The sequence below is a fragment of the Leptonychotes weddellii genome, chromosome 3, assembly GCF_054177405.1.
Source record: "Leptonychotes weddellii isolate Sample4059 chromosome 3, ASM5417740v2, whole genome shotgun sequence".
Taxonomy (NCBI): domain Eukaryota; kingdom Metazoa; phylum Chordata; class Mammalia; order Carnivora; family Phocidae; genus Leptonychotes; species Leptonychotes weddellii.
Window position 1 is genome coordinate 175,834,909 of NC_138371.1, and position 20,874 is coordinate 175,855,782.

The following is a 20,874-nucleotide window of genomic DNA, read 5'->3' on the forward strand; positions in this document are numbered from 1 at the left end:
ATAATAAAAAAAACTAAAATAACAAAAAAAAAAGATAACATGGTTTAAGATGAAACCGTTTTTAAATGATCACTTTATCCAATTATGTTGTAGTAATACCAAAACGTATTTCAGGATTCATAGCCTCTCACTAATCAGTGAAGGTTTTTAGGCAAAGGGCAAAGAAAGAAATAGTAAATACAGTGATTCAACATTGGGCTTATTGATTATTGTTGAGGATATGTGATGGGAATGTGGGGTTCATCATGCAGTTCTCTACTTTTGTGTATGTTCAGAGTATTTCATAATAAAAAATCGTGAAGGAAGAAACTAATAAAAGCAGCAATAAGAGGGGCCCCTGGCTGGCTCAGGCGATGGAACATGCAACTCTGCATCTCAGGGTTGTGGGTTCGAGCCCCACATTGAACGTAGAGTGCTTTAAAAAAATAAAATCTTAAAAGGCAGCAATAAAAGAAATATACAAGGCAGTTTAGTTTGGCCTTCGTACCACTTTATGGACTATGGTTTCTCCAAAGATGGATATTTAACTCTTGGCCAAACCCCACGGTTGATCCGTGTGGTCTCAGCAACAAGAAGGCCGAGTGGCCTGCTCTCCCCTGGGTTCAGGGATGCCACGTGTCAAAGACGGGCTGTTCCAGTGGAGCAGTAATGCGTTGTGAAACCCAGGCATGTGATTCAAGTATTTATTCTCACATAACGTGAAAATATCTTAGAAAATCAAATTATCTGCCTTTTGTCATATAATGTCATTTTAGAAAGGTTCCAGGGGGTTGCCATCTGCTTTTTGCTTGTAGAAATTAAAGATGTTCTTTTTTCTGTTTAGAAAATGTATCATATAACAAATACTTATTCTTCAAATAATTTAAACTCTTAATCTCACAGCAAAGCACGTTGATTCAAAGTTGAGAGCGGGTAATAAAGAAGCAACAGACGAAGAGCTGGAGAGGATTCTTGACAAGGTCATGATAATATTCAGGTTCATTCACGGTGAGATACCCTCTACGCTGTTCCTATTAACACTGAGCATGGAGAAAAGGTTACCCGGTCCAGACATCTGGATTTGGGCCCTGTCTTTTCTTTTTCTTTTTCTTTTTTTTTTTTTAAGATTTTATGTATTTGAGAGAGAGAATGAGATAGAGAGAGCATGAGAAGGGGGAGGGTCAGAGGGAGAAGCAGACTCCCCGCCGAGCAGGGAGCCCGATGCGGGACTCGATCCCGGGACTCCAGGATCATGACCTGAGCCGAAGGCAGTTGCTTAACCAACTGAGCCACCCAGGCGCCCTGGGCCCTGTCTTTTCTTGAGGAAGCTTGACTGAGACCTTTCCCCTTTGTGGTAGCACAGGAGGTAGAGGGATGGCCACCGCCTATTGCATTGCAAGTGTTCTTTTGTGGTGGCGTCCCAGGAGGCTTGCGTGCTAGGGCAGCATGCCGCAGAACGGACACTTAGACTGTCCACAGTCGGAGGGAAGATTTCCGTATTAACTGTCTGATGTCTCGTGTCGTTCTCATTTGGTTATAAATAGGGAAAGATGTCTTCGAAGCATTTTATAAAAAAGATTTGGCCAAAAGACTCCTGGTTGGGAAAAGCGCCTCAGTAGATGCTGAGAAATCGATGTTGTCAAAACTAAAGCATGGTAAGTGTGTGGGCCCCAGGGTGTGTCCCTCCTCTGTGCTGGGCCTTGTCCCCAGTGGTGTTCACGCCCTCTGCTTGTGTCCCAGAGTGTGGCGCCGCTTTCACCAGCAAGCTGGAAGGCATGTTCAAGGACATGGAGCTCTCCAAGGACATCATGGTCCAGTTCAAGCAGGCAAGCTGTGTTTTTGTTCAAATAGAACAGCTGTATGTAAGCGATCCCACTTTACGTTATGTCAAGCCCTCGGCCTTAAAAGTGACACTCCTCACACATTTGAGTAACTTAAATTCAAAATGAAAAAGAAAAATAATCCCTAAAAATGTATAACAGAAATCTGATTTAATAAGTGTAATAGTATCCTGTGTTGGTAACATAACCAAAGAAGAAGGAGAAATATCCCAAGTGGCTTTGGACCGTGTCATGTGTCTTCAGTGGAATGTGTTCTCGGGACTAAATACAAACACATGTTGAACCGTATTTTGAAAATTAACACCACTTACCTTTTTATGAGCTGGTTGTTTTGGATGGTATTCTACAGTACTTATTTTATCTTGTTGTCTTTGTTTTTAGTATATGCAGAATCAGAGCGACCCGGGCTCTATAGATCTAACAGTGAACATACTTACGATGGGCTACTGGCCCACATACACGCCTATGGAAGTGCATCTAACTCCAGAAGTGAGTGTTTGAAAGAGCATTTGTCCTTCGCGTTTCCTGTGTCAGTGCTGCTAAAGTGCCGTAGGCTTCTTACACGCCTTCCGTGCACAGATGCGTTATCTGTCACGAGATATTTAATGAGAGGGTTTTAAATCCCACCATCACGGACCCAGTGTCCTTGTAGTCTCTGGAAAGCAGTGTTGCTCAGTGACTGCCTGTGACCCTGTCCGGCTCCTTCTGACACCCCCCCCTCCCCCCGCCAGGCCCCTGGCTGACCGTCGAGAAGGCAGCGGCCCAGGTGCTGGGAGGCGCTGCTTGCTGGTTGTCATTCAGTCCCAGTGTGGACACTCCGGGTCTCACGGGCGCCACTGCTCAGGGCTTCGTAGGTCGGCCACAACTTCGGGCCTGCTGGGGATTTGCAGAGAGGAGGGAGGGTCCTGGGCTCGGGAACTTAAAACCAGCCCCAGCACCGTCAATCATAATACCAGGTGACGTGGAAGAGAGCTTGCTTCTGGTGTGGCTCGGGGAAGTAGAAGCAGCAGGGACGAGGACCTTCTAGAAAGGGCCCAGGAAGGCATGGAGTTGTAGGAACAGGGAGCCCAGGTTGGAAACAGTGCCTCTGGAGGCTGCTTGTTCCATTTCCAAGACCAGGTCTTTCAGGATTTTCTTGTTTCTGGCCCCACTGGTTGCCTTTGTGGTTTTATTCTTACTGCTTGTTTGTTTTTAATTTATTGTTGTAGTACAGTTGATGTACCCTTCTACACACTGTCTTCGTTTTGCCTCTGCCTCGGACACTGACATTCCCAGAGCCCTTCAGCTCCCTCCTCAGCCCACACAGGCACTGAGACTCCAGGCTGTGAGTCCCTGGGCCTGAGTGCACACGGACGTCCCAGGCTCAGCACACCAGATTGCTGTCGTCCCCCACCCCCCTGCCTGAGTCCCCACCCTGTGGGGAGTGCAGCTGCTAGATGCAGAGACTCCATCCCAAGCTGCCTGTGGGCTCCACACACCCCCCGCCCCCGTTCCCACGTTCTCCACGGCCGCGGGGTGTCACTGTCCGAGATGGAGTCTCCTGCAGAAACCCTCCCTCACCTCCTCACCGCACTCAGCCACACCTGTGCCTGTTGGGGTGCTGCCGGTTTGTTCACTTCTTACTCTGAGGTAGTTGAGACTCAGGGACTTTGTAAGAACCGTTCAGAGTGTCCCCAGAAGCTGTTGCCTGTGTCTCCAGCCCTGCCGCTGGCGGTGATCCTTCCCTCTGCATGGATGGGTGGGGTGTCCCTGCCACGTGAGAGAGACCCCCTACCCCTTACTACCTCAGTGGGTGCTTCCCCGAGCACGTCGTTGAGTCAGACCCCTGACACTGCTGCAGTGATTATCCCATGCGGAGCCCTCTCCAGTTTTGTCCAGGCCCAGCCCAGGCCCCACACTGCAGTGAGCCGTGGTCTCCTTTCTCCGTCACAGCTACACCACCCTCCTTCTTTCTTGAGGCTCACGTGTTTTCATGAATTATCTCCGTTGGGCGTGTGTGACTCGATTCAGGCCATACTTGTCCAGCCAGAATCACACACAGGTTTGCTCAGCGCTGCGTCAGGAGGCCCGTGCTGTCCGTTGGCCCCCGTCTGTTGGTGGTGGCCCATGTCGTCATTGGGTTAAGGTGTTAGCTGGTTTCTCGACTGTGGTTAGTATTTTTCCTTTTGTGATTTTGAAGTAACCTGTGGGGAGATACTCCTCTTCTTCCCCATCAGACTCTCCTGCGGGGTGACTCCTGAGTCCTGTTGACGAACAGTGGCTCTTTCTATCTTTATCTGTACGAACTCACGGACTCTTGGTTACTTGTCTCCATGTTCACGCTGTCCCGCATCCGGCTGCTGGAGCGCCTTACAGGCCCTTTGTCCTTCTACAGGCCCTTGTGGGTTTTTTAGTACTTTTTTGTTTTCTAGCAGAAGATGTTTGAGGCTTACCGTACTGAGCCTTTTAAAAATATACCTACGATATAAATACAGATAACGCAATTATAGGTGAAGCATACCTACAATTTACCACTTTAACCTGTGCAGTTGGGTGGCATCTCCATCTAGTTCATCCCAGACAGAGCCCTGCGCCCGTTGAGCACGCCCTCCCTCCCATTCCGTTCGCCCAGACCTAGGCACCCGCCAACCTGCTGTCTCTGGATTCTCTGTTCCGGTTATTAACATAGTGGGAACCACACACCGTGTGTGGCCTTTTGTGTCAGACTTCTTCCTCTCGACGACATCCTGTTTGCAAGGCCCATCTGCCACACCCCGTGCCGTGCCTCCTTCCTTTTTAGGGCTGAGTGATACTCCAGGGTGCACACAGGCCACATTTTGTCTGACCATCCATCGTCCTTCCATGGACGTCCTTCACCTTTGGCTACTGTGGGTGTCGCTGCTGTGACAGGAGCCTGTAAATACCGGAGTCCCTGCTTTCAGTTCCTTTGGGGTCCACGCCTGGGAGTAGAAGTGCTGGGTCGTGTGATAATCCTGTTCAACTGTTCGAGAAACTACTGGTTTTCCACGGCAGCTGCTCCCTTTCCCACCCCCACTGGAGGCACACAGGCCTTCCCGTTTCTCCACATCCCCATCCACACTTGTGATTTAGCCATCTTAATGGGTGTGAATCAGTGTCTCATTTTGGTTTGATCTGCTTTTCCGTAATGAATAATGATACCGTTGAGCGTCATTTCGTGTGCTCGTTGGCCACTGTCTCTCTTTGAAGAACTGTCTGTGCGAGTCCTGTGCCTATTCTGTAATTGTGTTACCTGTCTTTCTGTTGCTGAGTTGCAAGAGTTCTTTATGTATTCTGGGCACTAGATCCTTACCAGGTATGTGATTTGCAGATATCTTCTCCCATTCTGTGAGATGTCTTTTCACTATTTTGATGGTGTTCTTTGCACAGAATTTTAGAATTTTGATGAAGTCTGATCTGTTTTTTTCTGTTGTTACTTTTTGGTCTCATGTCTAAGAACTATGGCCAAATCCAAGGTCATGAAAATTTACTCCTGTCTTCTGCTGAGAGTTTTATAGTCTTAGCTCTTACATTTAGGTCTCTGATCCATTTTGAGCCTGGGATTGTAACTGGCACATAGTAATCCCTCAGTGTTAGCTTCTGTCCTCTCACTGTTAGTACCACTCCCAGGAATTAATCTCAGGGAGAAAGTTTCTAAGAAGTGTATCACAGTATTGGCTTTTATTGCTTGGGGGTCATACGGTATTAGGTACGTGTTCTGAAAGAGTAACTGCCTTTCATTATATACTAAAAGACTTAGAAAAGAAATGACCGTCGTGTCTGGGATTTGATGTTGGTGATGGGTAGTGGGTGTGCGGGATAGTTTTGAAGCGTGAGGACAGGTTTGCCGTGCGGATGCGAGGCCGACGGGCATTCTGACTTGGATGGAGCACGAAGGAAGGGTGCCGCGGGCTGGAAGAGCGGTGTCCCCTCCCTCGGCCCTGCCCCCTGAGCTCTCTGTCCGGAGGGACGTTCACAAGTTGCTGTAAATGCTGTCAGAGCCAAGCAGCTGGAGAAGACCTCTGTGAGGAAGGAGCTCTTAAAGATGAGTGGGCATGGCGGCAGGTTCCCGTGGCAGCCTGAGCGAGGACAGCATGGCGCGCTTGGTCAAGTGGAGGAGGCACGGGACAGGCCAGTGCGGTCAGTGGTTTGGAAGGAAGGGCCCTTGGCAAGCCTCGGGAGAGTTTCCACCTCTATCCTAAGAACTTGGGAGCAGCCAAGGACACTGACGGGAATGAGCCAAGTGGCCAGCGCATAGGACTGGGAGCTGAGGGTGCCACCGTGTCCAGGGTTGGTGGGAGAGCAACCAAGGAAGGCTCAGAAGGAATGGACGAGACACGGAGACACGGAGGGCAGGGGAGGCTGTGCGCTCGAAGCTGTCATGCAGGGTCATCTCGCTCGTTGAAGCCTGAAGCAGCACAGACCGTCGGCTGTCCTGGTGCGGAGTGGTGGCAACATCCAGGGAGCCGAGCGGAGAGGGTAGGGGGGCGTGTGGTGCCCCAGAGAGTGCACACGGAAATGCTGTGCTGGAGATCAGAGAGCTTGTCCATCAGGGAGAGTGGCATGCCGCCGGGGTGCAGAGGGGGTGGGCACCTGGACAAGGAGGAGGGGCTCGGGAACTTAGAAGTGAGATCATAGCAATAAAGAAGTGGGAGAAGGTCTGGAAGGTACGGGAAATCCTCCCAGAAAGTAACGATGGAAACAGTGGCACGTCACGCTTCCTGTGCAGGCCCGCTTGCGGGCTTTGACAGCACCCACCCGGCAGCTCCGAGACCTGGCGCTCTGACCGGGGCTGGCCTCGGTGCTGCGGACGGTCTGTGCCGCAGGCTGGGGGTGCCCAGTGTGCGGTGTGGATGCTGCAGAGCACAGCCTGTGTGAACATCAGGTGCATCGAGTACTCCCTGCAGCGTTGCAGGCGGGAGGAAACCCCGGATGGCGCACATCTTCACAGGCCATAGAATAATCCAGAAAAACAGCAGTCAAAATACAGAACTGATCTTTTATCCTTCCAGATTCAGCTTTGAAGAATTGTAAAAATTCTGTAAATTGAGCAGTATGTGGTATTTCAACAAATGGTGTTTAGCATCATTACATTTGTTGTTTTCCTGTGCTTGGCAGATGGTTAAACTTCAGGAAGTATTTAAGACATTTTATCTCGGAAAGCACAGTGGTCGAAAACTTCAGTGGCAAACTACATTGGGGCATGCTGTTTTAAAAGCAGAGTTTAAGGAAGTAAGTTCTTTGTCTGTTTCATTTATTTTTTATAAATATGTTACTAGCATTTTTTAAATTGTGGTTGAACTTTGGTAGCAAACAAAAAAAAAAGATTATTCAGTGTAACTCAGCACTGGCTTTTCTGGGTCAATAGAATTAAATAGTTGAAGGATTAATATTCTAAAAGTCGATAAGAAATCAATAAAAATAGAAAAGCATTTACCTAACTGAAAAAAGAGCAAAGGGGTGCTGGCTTAGGCGGCACATAGACTAGAATTGGAACGATAGAGAAGATTAGCATGGCCCCTGCAAGAAAATGACGCGCAAGTTCGTGAAGCGCTCGTACTTGAAAAAGAGCAAAGGATGTGTAGAGGTAGCTCATGAAAGCAAGGCTTAAAAAAATCGAATTCAGTGAAAATATGTTCTACCTCTCTGCTAGTCACAGGGTTGCAGATTAAAATGCAGTAAAGCACCGCATTTTAACTGCAGAATTGATCAGGGCTAAAACTTAGAAGAACAGCACCTCTCGCCAGTGGGAGGGGCAGCGTGTGAGCTTTAGGGAGGGCGGTTTTGGCAGCGCATCTCCTGCCTCTAGTCACAGGCTTTGTCACCGTAATGCCAGTTGCAGAAACTCATCTTAATGAGACGTTTTCACAGAGTAATGAATAAGCCCATTTGTTGCAGTGCTAGGGACATGATACAAGAGGAGAGTGCATTCTGTGTACTGATAACGGAAAGAAGCAGGTCACAAGAGAGCCTTCATGCTCCTGTTTAACTTCAGTATTGTAAATAAAATTTGGTTGTATACACTAAGCAGAAAATTTACAAAATTTCTACTTTGCTACCGTTACAAGGCACTGATGTATTGTGCCCTGTAAACGAGGCAGCCTGTACACAGCGTATGGGAATTACACACCACACCTGCCTCTGCACAGCCAGCCCTCCCCCAGCTCCTGCAGCTTTCCTCCACACGGAGCTCACCGCGTGCGTGCTCCCCGCGTGCATGTGCGGGCCTCTGCCGCGGGCACTCGGTGAATAGGAGCGGCAGATGGTGTGAGGTCCAAGGCCCAGTTTCATTTTATTCTTGTATAATCGACTGCTTAACTTCTTCTTGTTTGCTGGCTGATTAGTAATTTCCTAGCCCCACACCCCACACGGTTTGAGAGCAAAAAGAAACCTCTTCAGCTTTTCCAGAGATTGTGCACACCACTCCCCACATGCTACGCCCGTTTTCTTCCAGGGAAAGAAGGAGTTCCAAGTGTCCCTCTTCCAGACGCTGGTGCTCCTCATGTTCAATGAAGGGGACGGGTTCAGCTTTGAAGAAATAAAAATGGCCACGGGGATAGGTAAGAGTCCTCCTGTCGGGATGAATGTGTGGTTTTGTGTTGTTGTGTGGAATGTGTGGTGTCGGTGTTGTTACAACATGTATTTGTTTAAGCGAAGGTGCAGACTCAGCCTCTGCTAGCCACACTGAGTCTCACTCACTGTGGTGGTGGCCGCTGCCTGGTTTTCTCCCTTGCAGAGGACAGCGAACTGCGAAGGACGCTCCAGTCCCTGGCCTGTGGGAAAGCACGAGTTCTGCTTAAAAGTCCCAAAGGGAAGGAGGTGGAAGACGGGGACACGTTCACGTTCAATGGGGAGTTCAAGCACAAGTTGTTTCGGATAAAGATCAACCAGATCCAGATGAAGGAAACCGTACGTACGGACTTCCTCATTTCACCCGCAGGGCACTCGCTGAGGGGCCCTTGGTGCTTGAGAGTCCTTTCTGAGCACCCTAGCGTAGCGTTGGTTAACTTCGTATTCATGGTGGGAGTGAACGTGAGACGGAAATGCGTGTAAGTTACCATCCTCTTCACAAGAATGCAGTGAGAGATCTTCCTGTGCCGTATTCCGTTGGCGTCGAGAGCTTGTCCAAAACCCAGTCACCTGCCTTCTTATTTTTGCACAGCGCATTGCAGCCTTGGCCTCAGCCAGGGCCTGGGGTGACAGTGCTGGAGGTCGTGGGCGTCACAGACCCACGGACATCGTGGCTGTGGTCTGTGCAGGTGGAGCGTCTGGAGCTTTGATGAGGCGCTCGGCTGTCTCGTGTCCAGAGCACGTTCTGTACTGCTGCCCTCAGGCCCTTCCTAATGCGGAAGCCCTCGCGCCCCTGGGGTGTTGTCGGCAGGCAGGCCCAGAGGGCGGTGGCACCCCTGCTACTGCGTACAGAACAGGGCGTCCAGCCGGCCCCCGGGCCTGTACGTGAGCGGAGAGGCCTTGTGAAGGCTCCAGGTCCCTCCAGAAACACAGGCACAGCTTCAGTTGATCTGCGGCTGCCTCACTTACCTACAGGTGTTCAGGTGTAGCCCAGTTGGAAAGAAGTTTAGGTTACACAAAAAGAAATGCCGAAGACCAGTAAACTATATAAAAGATGTTCATTCTCACGCGTAACTTTTTTAATTCGAATTAAAGTAATATTCCACTTTTCATCTATCAATTTTAGGAAATGTTTAAAAGTTTGACAATATCCAGAGTTGGCAAGTATGTGAGAAAACAGGCATTCTCTTTATGTTTTTACCTTTTAAAAGATGCTTTTAGTGGGCAGTTTGACATACTTGTTAAGGATTTAAATGCATATATCCTTTGATCCATCTTTTTTTAATATTAGGAATTTCTGACAGAGTGATTAAAAGGTGTACAATGTTGGAGTTATAATCTCAAAGTGGGACTGTTCTCTCTGTCCCCTAGAGATAATCTCTACTGCCACTTTTATTTGCACTCATGCCGCTTTCTCCTAGGATGTAAATATACAATCTTTTTTTTCTTTAATGGGATTACTCTATATATGCCATTTGTATGTACCATTGTGTAAGCTGTTCTTATTCTTTATTATGGGCCTCTTTCCACGTCAGGACTTGGGTTTTTCATGGGTGCAGAGTTGTTGGTTGTGTGAATCTGTGGGAGCTTGGCAGTGCCCATGTTGAAAGGCATTTAAGTTCTTTCCATCTCTACAGGAAATAACGTTACATTAAACATCCTGGCACAGAGATTCCTGTGTGCCTGTTAGAATGTTTCTTTAGTATAAAATCGTTGCCCTGGGGCGCCTGAGTGGCTCAGTGGGTTAAGTGTCTGCCTTCGGCTCAGGTCCCGGAGTCCTGGGATGGAGTCCCGCATCGGGTTCCCTGCTCAGCGGGAGGCCTGCTTCTCCCTCTCCCTCTGCCTGCCACTCCCCCTGCTTGTGCGCTCTCTTGCTCTCCCTGCTCTCTCTCTCTCAAATGAATTTTTTTAAAACCTAAAAAAATAAATAAAATTGTTGCCCTGGAGATACAAGGTCAAAGAATGTACTTTTGTTAGTTTGACCACCCTTTGCCAAATGGAAGTCTGACAGATTTTTACCAGATTTCAGTGTCCAGTTTCACAAGAGGGCCCTTTGCCCACCCTGTTCTTACAGGCACAGAAGTAGTTCATTGCCATTTTAGCTTGAATTTCTTTGAGCATCTTTATGCCAGTTAGTAGCTTACGCAAATTATGTAGTCTTTCTGATCCTCACGTCTTCGGCTTTTGAAGTAGACATAATACCACCACAGGTTGTGTGAATTACATGAACAGTGTTTACGAAACCTCTTGGCCGAGCACCTGTCAGCACCTTAGAAATGTTGGTGTGGCTCATGTTTATAGATTTTTCTAATTAATTGCTTGTTCAGGTCACTGGCACATTTGTTGGCATATTCATTCTCTCATTAGTAAGCGTCCTTTATATATTAAAGTGATTGACCCTTCATCATTTCTGACAGATAATTTTGTGTTTTGAGATTTTTTTTTTTTTCCCCACATGGAAGTTTTTAAATTCTTAAGCATAGTCTTTTCCTTTATGGTTTCTGACTTGGGGGTCACGCCTAGGAAAAACCTTCCTTTACCCCAACATTTAAAAAATAATTACTTGTGGACGCCTGGGTGGCTCAGTTGGTTGGGCAACTGCCTTTGGCTCAGGTCCTGATCTTGGAGTCCCGCATCGGGCTCCCTGCTCAGCAGGGAGTCTGCTTCTCCCTCTGACCCTGCCCCCTCTCATGCTGTCTCTCTCTCTCATTCTCTCTCTCAAATAAATAAATAAAATCTTTAAAAAAAAAAAAATAATAATAGTATTTTTCTAGTATTTACATTTTTTTCTTTGAGCAACATAGAAATTATTTTAATATCAAAAAGCAATCTAATTACTCTTCCTGTTCTAAAACTGAATTGAAAATACCACTGTCTGACAACTTATTTTAATTGTCACCCTTATTTATTAAATTCAGATATTATGGGTCAGTTTCTCAATTCTGTTCTGCAAATTCTATTGCTGTTTCATAGCCAGCACCCAAAGTCTTTTAATTAATGTACCTGTTCCTATAAACTTACTCTCCCAGTGAGCTTGAGAATAATTTTATCTTGTCTTTGCCCTCCAAATAAGAACACGGACATTTTTGGGCACCTGGGTGGCTCAGTTGGTTAAGCGACTGCTTTCGGCTCAGGTCATGATCCTGGAGTCCCTGGATCGAGTCCCGCATCGGGCTCCCTGCTCGGCGGGGAGCCTGCTTCTCCCTCTGACCCTCCCCCCTCTCGTGTGCTCTATCTCTCTCATTCTCTCTGTCTCAAATAAATAAATAAAAATAAAATCTTCAAAAAAAAAAAAAAAAGAACACGGACATTTTTTATTCAGAGTGCATTACATTAATTTCCAGTTTTCATTTTTACCATACTAAATCTGATTCATATCTGTGTTTGTATATATATGAATACAAATCTCTTCATGGGAGTTTTCTACTAAAAGCCTTGCCTATTTAGTAGATAGTTTAGCACATACTTATTAAGCACCTTCTCTGGGCCAGGTCCTCTCTGAAGTGCTGAGAATTCATCCATTAACAGTAACATACTCTTACAAGTCTCTGTTTGAGGGAACTTGGAGCAGACAGGTACCAGATGATTACACACTGCTGCGCTCATTAGACTTGAGGTCACAGTTACAATGGAGAAGTATGGGAAAGCCAGTCTAATACCGTGGGTAAGGGAAGGCTTTCCCACCAAAGGCAAAGCTGAGCTAGGTGAGGCCTGAAGAGGCAGGTCACACCTGTGAGGGATTTGGGCAAGGCACTGAAGACTTTAGGCAAGAAGGCCAATAACGTGCTGGCACCCGATAGAGGGAATCATCCCGGTTGGCATGTTTAATTATTACCAGTATGTATATATTAACACTGTTTATCTTTGTGTATTTATCTTGTATCCAGCCACTTTATAAAATTCTCATGGTCTTTGATGGTTTCTCAGTTGATTTTCTTGGATTTTTGGATTTGTAGCTCATCTACAAAGAATTATCATGTGTCTGCTCCTTTTCAGCATACCTCTTTAGTTCTCTTAGTGCATAGCTAGAATCTCTGAAATAACTTTTTTTTTTTTTTTTAAGTAGGTTCCACACCCAGTGTGGATCACGATCAAGAGTCAGACGCTTAACCCACTGAGCCACCCAGGCACCCCGCCCCCACCCCCAAAACAACATTTTTAGGAAATAATAGTGCTACCAGGCTTTTTCTTCACTTCCTCATTTTTTCTTAAGTAGAGGGAACATTAACCTTTCTAGGGTCATGGATCCCTTTGGAAAGCATGGCTTCTGTCTTTCTGAAACATACACACGTCACATACATGCACAGCCCTGCCTCTCCCCTGCCCACCCGTGATCTGCGGACCTCCATTAGGTTGCTGTGTAACTAACATGAAATTGTTACCAGTATTTGCTGTTTGCTTCTTTTTTTTTTCTTCTTTTTTTTTTATCTTTTTTTTTATTCTTATGTTAATCCCCATACATTACATCATTAGTTTTAGATGAAGTGTTCCATGATCCATTGTTTGTGCATAACACCCAGTGCTCCATGCCGAATGTGCCCTCCTCAATACCCATTACCAGGCTAACCCATCCTCCCACCCGCTGTTTGCTTCTGATAACAGCTTTTTATCCTGAATGTTCAGGTTTGTTTGTTTGTTTTTTAATTTCTCCTTATATGTTAAAGTTTGTTTTAGATCAAGAACAGATTTTCAGTTTTATTATGCCTTTGCAGCATCTGTCAGGATGATCATATAATCTAATCTTGAAACTGCTGTGGTCATATTAGTTACATTAGTAGGTTTCCTGATGTTGAGCAAAGCTTACATTTCCAGAGTAATCTCTGATAGCTGTTGTGCTTTGTTTTGTTTTTACTGTGCTACTGGATCTAATCCAGGATTATATAGAGTTTATGTAGTATTTTGTAGCCTTTTTATAAGGGAAATACAACTTTATTTTTCAAGGTCTGGTACTGAAGTCGTGTTGTCCTTGGGAAGCTAGGTTTTGCTCGAACAAATAAAAATGCATAACAGAACAGGATTTACCCAAAGTTTGGCCTTCCTTTGCATCAGAAGTTTCTCATCAAACTCAACAATATGAAATAACGCCAAAATATATCTTTAAACTTCACTCTTTTGTGTGCAAATGCAGGTGGAAGAACAAGTCAGCACCACCGAGCGTGTGTTTCAGGACAGACAGTATCAGATTGATGCTGCTATTGTCAGAATAATGAAGATGAGAAAGACTCTTGGTCATAATCTTCTAGTTTCTGAATTGTATAATCAGCTGAAATTTCCAGTAAAGGTAAATGTATATTAGCTTAATTAAACTTGTAGTATTGTGCTGAACATTGAAAAAGCGTGTTCAGCTCTTAACACTGTAGACTCATTTGTCCTGCATCACAGGTGATCGTTTTCTTGCACGAGTCTACCTTTGTGTGCCCACCGACTGTCGAACAGCCAGCAAGTGATGACAGCAGAGTCTCTGTCCCAAATGCTGTTTGTGACCATCTGGGGACGAGAGGTCCCTAAAACTCCCGCTTGCAGGGATGTTGTACTTGATACCTTTTTAGGAGGGGGAGGCGCGTGGCAGAGCTTGAGACCATGTTTCTCAGTAGTGTAGCTGTGCAGATTATGCCCTAGGATTCTGAGGAAATCCCACTAACAGCTCATTTACTCAGCATTGACAAGCTCCAGACCATTTTCTGTTTTGATAATCTCTCCTTGTTTCTGTGCATGAGAAAGTTGACCCTGAACAGACTGAGAGCTACTGCCCTGGACGTATGGACATACGTGGAGTACGGACCGGTTAGGGAAGCATTAGGAAAAGCTCTTTGAAACATGAGCCTCCACCTGGAAAGTATGGGGCTCTCATGAGACCTGGCTTTTCAGTGCCTGAGCCTGGCCCTGTGTTCCTTTGGGGTGGAAGTTCCCTGATTCTGTGTTGTCCAGTTTGGTAGAAGAGCAGCTCACCCTCCATCCTCACTGAGGGAGTCAAGTTGAGGTGGGTCAGTGAGCAGACGCCGACGCAGCCGGAGCTGTCTTACCCGAGCAAGCACGGGGCAGCTGTGCCCTCCAGAGACGGCGCATTCTCCACAGTGCCTGGGCCGTCACGAAACCCTGCTGTGGGCACCATTCTTTCCTACCTCTAGCAGGGCGAGTGTTCGCTTTCCCTTCGCAGATGAGAAACCCAGCAGTTAAAGGACTGAAGGGCGGGGGAGGTGTGCAGCGGCCGCAGCAGCGATTCAGCCCTGATCCCGTATCTTGTGAACGTATGAACTGAACAGAAGGCTACGCCTTTTGATAGAGAGCGTGTGCCCTTGGACAGGGAGAAGCTTGTTCATAAGCGACATGAGTGTGCTTCCTCCCGCAGCAGAGCGGGGGCGCCCTTCCCGGGCAGCCTCCTCACGTGGGAGCGCTCGCAGCCTGGGCTCCCACCCCCTCCCCGGAGCACAGTCAGGACGCAGTAACACAACACAGTATGGGAGACATGCCCTGACGCAACATCAGGTTCCCCGTCACACAGATGGGATGTCCTACCCTGGGGTAGGGTCGGCCGTGCTTGTGGGAGTGAGTGCGTGAGTGCGTGCTGGTAAAGAACGCATTCACCCTTGAGCACGCGCGGCCCGCTCTGACCGTCCGTTCACGTGCGAGCGCTGCCATCAAGAGGTAAGGTTGGCACTGTCTTCGAAGTGTAGGGACTTCCATCGGGTTCATTTTGTAATTAACTAATAATTATAAATAGCTTACATACAGATACATACATTTTCTGTAATCATGTATGTAATATATGTACATAATTATAATCACATACTTCTTGCATACGTTCTGCTCCCCTATGTTTGTAAATTTAATGCTGCTGTAATGGAGGGGTTTTGTTTTTCTTTTTCAGCCTGGAGATTTGAAAAAGAGAATTGAATCTCTTATAGACAGAGACTATATGGAGAGAGACAAGGACAATCCGAATCAGTACCACTACGTGGCCTGATGTGTCGGCCGCCCTTTTCTCTCAGCGAGACACTAGAATGTATCTTCAGAGCAGTGAAGCACTTCCGTGCTGTTTCCAGGACTTCTGACATTGAGCCAGCACGGAGACTTTGGGATTCGAGGGAAAAGAGATGATTCTTGGATCACCCTTCACAAAGTTTGAGGGTTTGCGAATGGCATATGTGTCTTTCCCTCCAGTTCTTCCTCTTAACTCTCTTTGGTGTTTAAATCGTTTCTGTTGCTCTGTTGCAGAATGACTTTGAGATTGGACAAGAAGCTATTGGTTAAAAGAGTGTCCTTTGTCACATGGTGCTCTGTGGCAGAAAGCTGAAGGTTTGGTTTGGTGCGTGTGTGGTCATGAATGCACAGCTGAAAAGACCCTCCGTGCTGCATTTGCGGGCGGCAGAGGTCCTGAAGGCAGGCTCTCTTAGTTGATGGGACGCTTATTAGGAACGAGAGCCCTCTGTGGGCAAGCATTAGGAAGAGGCAGTCGGTGTCAGACACTGGCTAATGGATTATGCAACCTAATCCTGGCATCTCTTTGTTTCCTTTACTTTCCATACGTTTGAAGTTCCGATGGCTGACTTTTTAGAGCGAGCTTTCTCGGTGAGACCACTCCCGTGTGCCGGGACAACACCGGGTCGGGCGTACCTGCCGCAGGAACCCATGCGCATCTTTGTTCTACTTCCACTGAGTTGTTTGTGAATTTTCTGTTTAGGGGTTTGGGGGACGGTGTGTTTGTGTTTACTCTTCCAGGATTGCGTCTAGCAGCCCCTGTTTGTGCATCGGGGTAACTGCTGTTTGATTTGTTTAATTGCTCGAATAAAGTTTGGTTTGTTTTTACAGTCCTGTGCAGGGACGGCTGTTGCTCTCTGTGCTGTGACCACTGTAAAAAGTTCTCTAGGAGACTCCAAGTCTTGATATTGTGAAGCAGAGGTTATTTTGTCAAAAGATTAAAAGGACTTTGTTGGCACCTGGTTTCATGTGTGTGTGTGTAGGTGAGGTTGAGCAGGGGGACGATGATGTTAGTACGTAACTGTAACAAAGATACTTTTCTGGTAACATTTAAAAGTACTTTATATTTTACATAATAGCATGTTTCATTTTGATTAAAAGCTACCAAAGGAATTTTGATCATGGTATGAGTGTTTAAAGCAATATTTTCTGGGATATACCAAGTTTATATAATTTAATTTTGTGCTAAATTATTAAAAATTTCTCCCTTTTTGAAACATGCGTGTTTAAAATATGACATCTTATGGGTTTCCATGTGAAAATCCTCATCCTTGAAGTATCATTATTTCTATATTTGTAAATTTTCATTTGTCAGTTCTATAATATGGGGTCTATAAAAGACCAAATAGATTTCTACTTCTTAAATTTTACGTTTATTGTCTCTAGAGATTGTTAATCTTGTAATTTAATGTAGACTTAACTCTGAATAAAATTAGTTTAATTGGCCTTAAAATTACATTAATAAAACCTGTGGTATGCAAACTACATTCTTCATAACTCTTCAGCGACTTAAAATCCACGTCCAGGACAGCGGGGCAGACGGGGCCACACTCTCAGGAGTCGAGCTGTCCCGTCCTCTCACAAATCAGGGGTCGGGGAGGCTGTTGTTGCAGTGAAAGGCCGACGCGGCCAAACAGATGATGTAGGGGAAGTGAGGGGGGGCAGGGGCTGCGAAACTGGAGAGGCGGTGAGCGCAGAAAATCTAAGAGAAGCAGAGAAGAAGCTGTGACCAAAAAAAGAGCTAAGTTTTTAACAGAACACAAAATGAGCAGAAAAGCCAAAACATAATGGAAAGTCGTGTTTTCAATAGCCACAAAACAATGACAAAATTCCTAGTAGCAAACAAGGAAATATCCACATGAAAGGTGTGTTTGAATGACATGGGAGCAGAGAGAAAGCCTGAGAAAGGAGCGGAGTGGCTGATCTTAATTTATCTGCAGCATCTGAGGACGCCACACGGCCCTTAACCTTAGAACACAGGCCAGGTGATCCCGAAGTCACAGGAGAAAAGCAGATGGGCAAAAATAGCCACAAGTGGCTTTAAAACCTGTCCTAGGGCGCCTGGGTGGCTCAGTTGGTTAAGCGACTGCCTTTGGCTCAGGTCATGATCCTGGAGTCCCGGGATCGAGTCCCGCATCGGGCTCCCTGCTCGGCAGGGAGTCTGCTTCTCCCTCTGACCCTCCTCCCTCTCGTGCTCTCTGTCTCTCATTCTGTCTCAAATAAATAAATAAAATCTTTAAAAAATAAAAAAAAATAAAACCTGTCCTAGCGTGGTATCAGTGAAACAACATGCTCCTGGCACGCAGCAGCCTCCCGGAACCAAATAGTCCACAAATAACCCACACACAGGAGCGTGGTGCAACGTGAGGGGTGCGTCGTCGGGCAGGATCTGAATTACCACCTCGAGAAAACCACAGGTGGATTATCCTCCTCGACACCAAAATAAGTTCCAGTGGTCAAAGATTTAAGTGTTAAATGAAGCCATAAATATAAGAAGAAAACATGAGATACAGGGTTTTTTTAAATTCTCATTGGAAAAAAGTCTAACCGTGAAATAAGATACATGTATTTCTCAAGTGCCAAGTGGCCTTCTGAAAGTTTACGTGGGGAACAGTGTCCCTGGGGGGTGCTGGATAGGACTCGGCGCTAATTACGTGAGTGTGTGTAGAGCTGCCAGTGGGCGAGTGTGGGCCGGCGACCCGTGTGGGTCTGGAGGCTGTGCGTGCTCTGGGTGAGCTTCAAGGACCGGGACGGGCCGAGGAGGTGGGTATGGGCGCGCCCACCCACTGTGATTTCCGGAAAGGAGAAGAGCCACGGCTGGAGCCCGGGTGGACTCCAAAAGGTCACTCGGAGACACGTCGGTTCGGAGCTCTGCAGATGTTTGGGCACCGTCGTGTGGAGAGGCTTCCCGAGCCAGGAGGGGGTGCCGCCCAGGTGGGCAGGGGTGGGGGCAGCCGGCTCCACGAAGGCTGGCCGCCGGGGGAGGAATTGTGCGTGTCTGGAGGGGACTGGGCGGAGAGACGGGAGGTGTGTGCTTCAGAGAAGCCAGGGTTCACGGAGTGGGGAGACTGGCCTGCTGGTGGCAGTGAGCGGAAGGGAAGCCCGCTTGCCCATCTCCAGGCCCAGGGTGAGGGGCCCCGTGGAAGGACGGCCCGGAGGTGCCGGGCTGCAGGAAAGCAGGGCCTGGGGGGCAGTGGAGGTGGTGGGAGAGCCACGGGGATGGGGAGGCCACTGCCCACAGGCCCGTGGCCAACATCCCCGCTCGGTGCGCAGCCCGCCTCCCGGGCCTCCCGCTCCTGCCATGGGAACTGAAGAGGCCTGGCGGGAGGCCCCGTGCGGCCCACCGGGCGGTGATGTGGGGTGACGGCCTCTCAGCAAACGTGCAAGCATATCTCAGCTTCAGAGACGCCCGTACCTCTGACCCGACAGAGTCCGTTTGCAGGCGCTTACTCGGCGGCGTGTCGCTCACTCGCGGTGACGCCGTCTTGTCACCGAATTCTCGGGCGTCCGCCGGCACGTGGCAGAGCGTGCGAGGCAGGGAGTGTGCCAGGCCGCGAGGGCGCGTGGCATCCTGGAGGGTGAGGACGGGGCAGAGTGGACTTCGCACTGTGTACCCTTCGTTCCGTCCGAATTTCTGTCAAAGCAACGTAAGGAAAATGAATGACAAATTAAGAAAGAGAGAGCGGCGCCCCCGCCCCCCCGGCCCCTGGCATGGGCCCCAGCTCGCCGGCCGCGCGTCGTTTACTTCCTGTCATCGCGCGAACCTCCGTTTCCTTGCTCCCCGAATTTGCTGTTTCTCAAGAGAATCTGCTGTGAACAAGAGGACCTTAGGCCCGTATTCCCCCCCGTGCTTCTCCCCACGTCTTTCTCCCGATTTCTGACCGCTCTGGTCAGGTGACTTTGATGTTTACGTATTTGTATTAACGCTCAGACTTTGCCCGTTTCGTCTAAAGCCGAATGCTCGTCTCCGGCTGTGGTGCCACGATCACCCTGGCCCCGAGTCCACCAAGGGTGACCCTGCACCAGCGCCCGGCGCGCGCACTCAGCACCCCAGACAGACGGGCTCCTTCCCTCCGCGTCCCGGGTCGCCGCGCTGAGCGGGCCGTGGCTTTGTGTTCTCCTGCCGTCTCTACTCGCTCTGCTGACGGAGAAGCGCCTGCCTCGTCCTGTCACCAGGGTCGGCGTGTCCCGAGCGCCTGCCCTTTCCCCTGCGGGTCCTCTCCCGGCCGTGCCTGCCCTTCGGAGACTGCGAGAGAACGCACGGGCGATGCTCGTCCAGGTCCCTGCCTGTCTTCTGCTCGCTTGACTGCATAGAAAACCCTAGGGTCCAGGTCATCTTCCTCAGAGCTGGGAAGGCTTTGCGCCAAGAGTTTCCAGCTCTAAAGTCTACTGCCATTTTGTAACTCACCTGTTTTTTGGAGTTTCTTCCACACAGTCGAAGTCTTCTATTCCTGAGTTTTGTGCTGCTGCCCTGCCAGGACTCGCGGCTCCATTCCGGGAGGTGTTCTGCCTACCCCGCGTCTTCCCGTCCCACCTTCTTTCGGAGAAACTCGCTAAGCAGACAGACCACCGGATGTCACGAGAAGCGGCGGCCGCGGCCTCCCCCACCCCTGCCCACGGCGCCCCTCTCCACGTGTGCTTCTGCAGTGGGCTGTCGCTGTTTTCTGAGGGCTCGATCGTAGCAGCAGACCCTTTCGTGGCCACGGTATCTTCTTGCACGTCAGAGGCCCGGTTTCGAAGTTGTCAGGTTCTCAGGGCTGGTGAAGGGCCGGATGTAGGGAGCCCAGGCTCGGTGGGCCGAGCGCGGTCACTGCCGTGTCCCCCCCTCTATCCGACTTCCAGTGTATGTCAGGGTCGCGGGGCCGGCCTCGGGACCCCCTCTCAGCCCGCTCCCCTCCGGCCCCAGCTCTGGCGGTACCGTGTGTCGCCGGGGGCTGCGCTTGTCTCCTCGAGGAGACTTTCTCGGGCACATTTTAGCCCTGCGTGCGCAGCGTCTGGTGCACGGTACACATTCAGTAAATGCTGCTGTGCACGCCGAGGCGCCGCTACGAGACGCGAATGAGGATTAGAGCCGAAGAAGGAACACAAGTGTGGGTGCCAGGAACTGAGGAGGGAGTTTGCGGGAAGAAATGGTCACTGCACCGGGAGCTGGGAATCGTCCAGTTTTTGTGGTAACCAGGGGCCACTGCTCCATGGCAGGGGCAAGGCAGCGCTTCTTCTGGGCGAGGACACGAGCAGGTGTGCAGACTGGGAGGAAGGGGCTCCAGAGTGTGTGTGTGTGAGCGTGTCTGCGTATGTGTATTTGTGTGCGTGTGCAAGTATGTGCGTGCATACACGTGTTTGTATGTGTGCATGTATATTTGGGTACGTCTGTACGTGTGTGTGTACACGTGTGTGCATGTTCTTGCCGAGACAGGTCATTATGTAAACGTAGGCACAGATATGGAGGAATGCAAAGCAACAGGCTGAGGACCTGAGTAGATTTGCAAAGATTCCTGTTACCAGTGAT

General features: G+C 48.7%; 1 protein-coding gene and 1 non-coding gene across 4 annotated transcripts in view; both read left to right on the forward strand.

Annotated features, from left to right (window-relative positions):
* Positions 1-16,850, forward strand: part of CUL4A (cullin 4A) — a 45,172-nt gene extending 28,322 nt beyond the window's left edge. For all 3 annotated transcript variants that reach the window (XM_081815234.1, XM_081815235.1, XM_081815236.1), the window contains 9 exons: positions 883-987; positions 1,524-1,634; positions 1,720-1,805; positions 2,202-2,309; positions 6,936-7,049; positions 8,272-8,377; positions 8,554-8,726; positions 13,516-13,668; positions 15,256-16,850. In XM_081815234.1, coding sequence (XP_081671360.1) covers positions 883-987; positions 1,524-1,634; positions 1,720-1,805; positions 2,202-2,309; positions 6,936-7,049; positions 8,272-8,377; positions 8,554-8,726; positions 13,516-13,668; positions 15,256-15,351 — 1,052 coding nt within the window. In that variant the 3' untranslated portion in view covers positions 15,352-16,850. The remainder of the gene's footprint in view (positions 1-882; positions 988-1,523; positions 1,635-1,719; positions 1,806-2,201; positions 2,310-6,935; positions 7,050-8,271; positions 8,378-8,553; positions 8,727-13,515; positions 13,669-15,255) is intronic.
* LOC115942774 (U6 spliceosomal RNA) lies at positions 7,278-7,382 on the forward strand. Its single transcript, XR_004077354.1, has one exon. It is a non-coding gene; the product is annotated as a U6 spliceosomal RNA (small nuclear RNA).
* Positions 16,851-20,874: the final 4,024 nt, after the last annotated feature.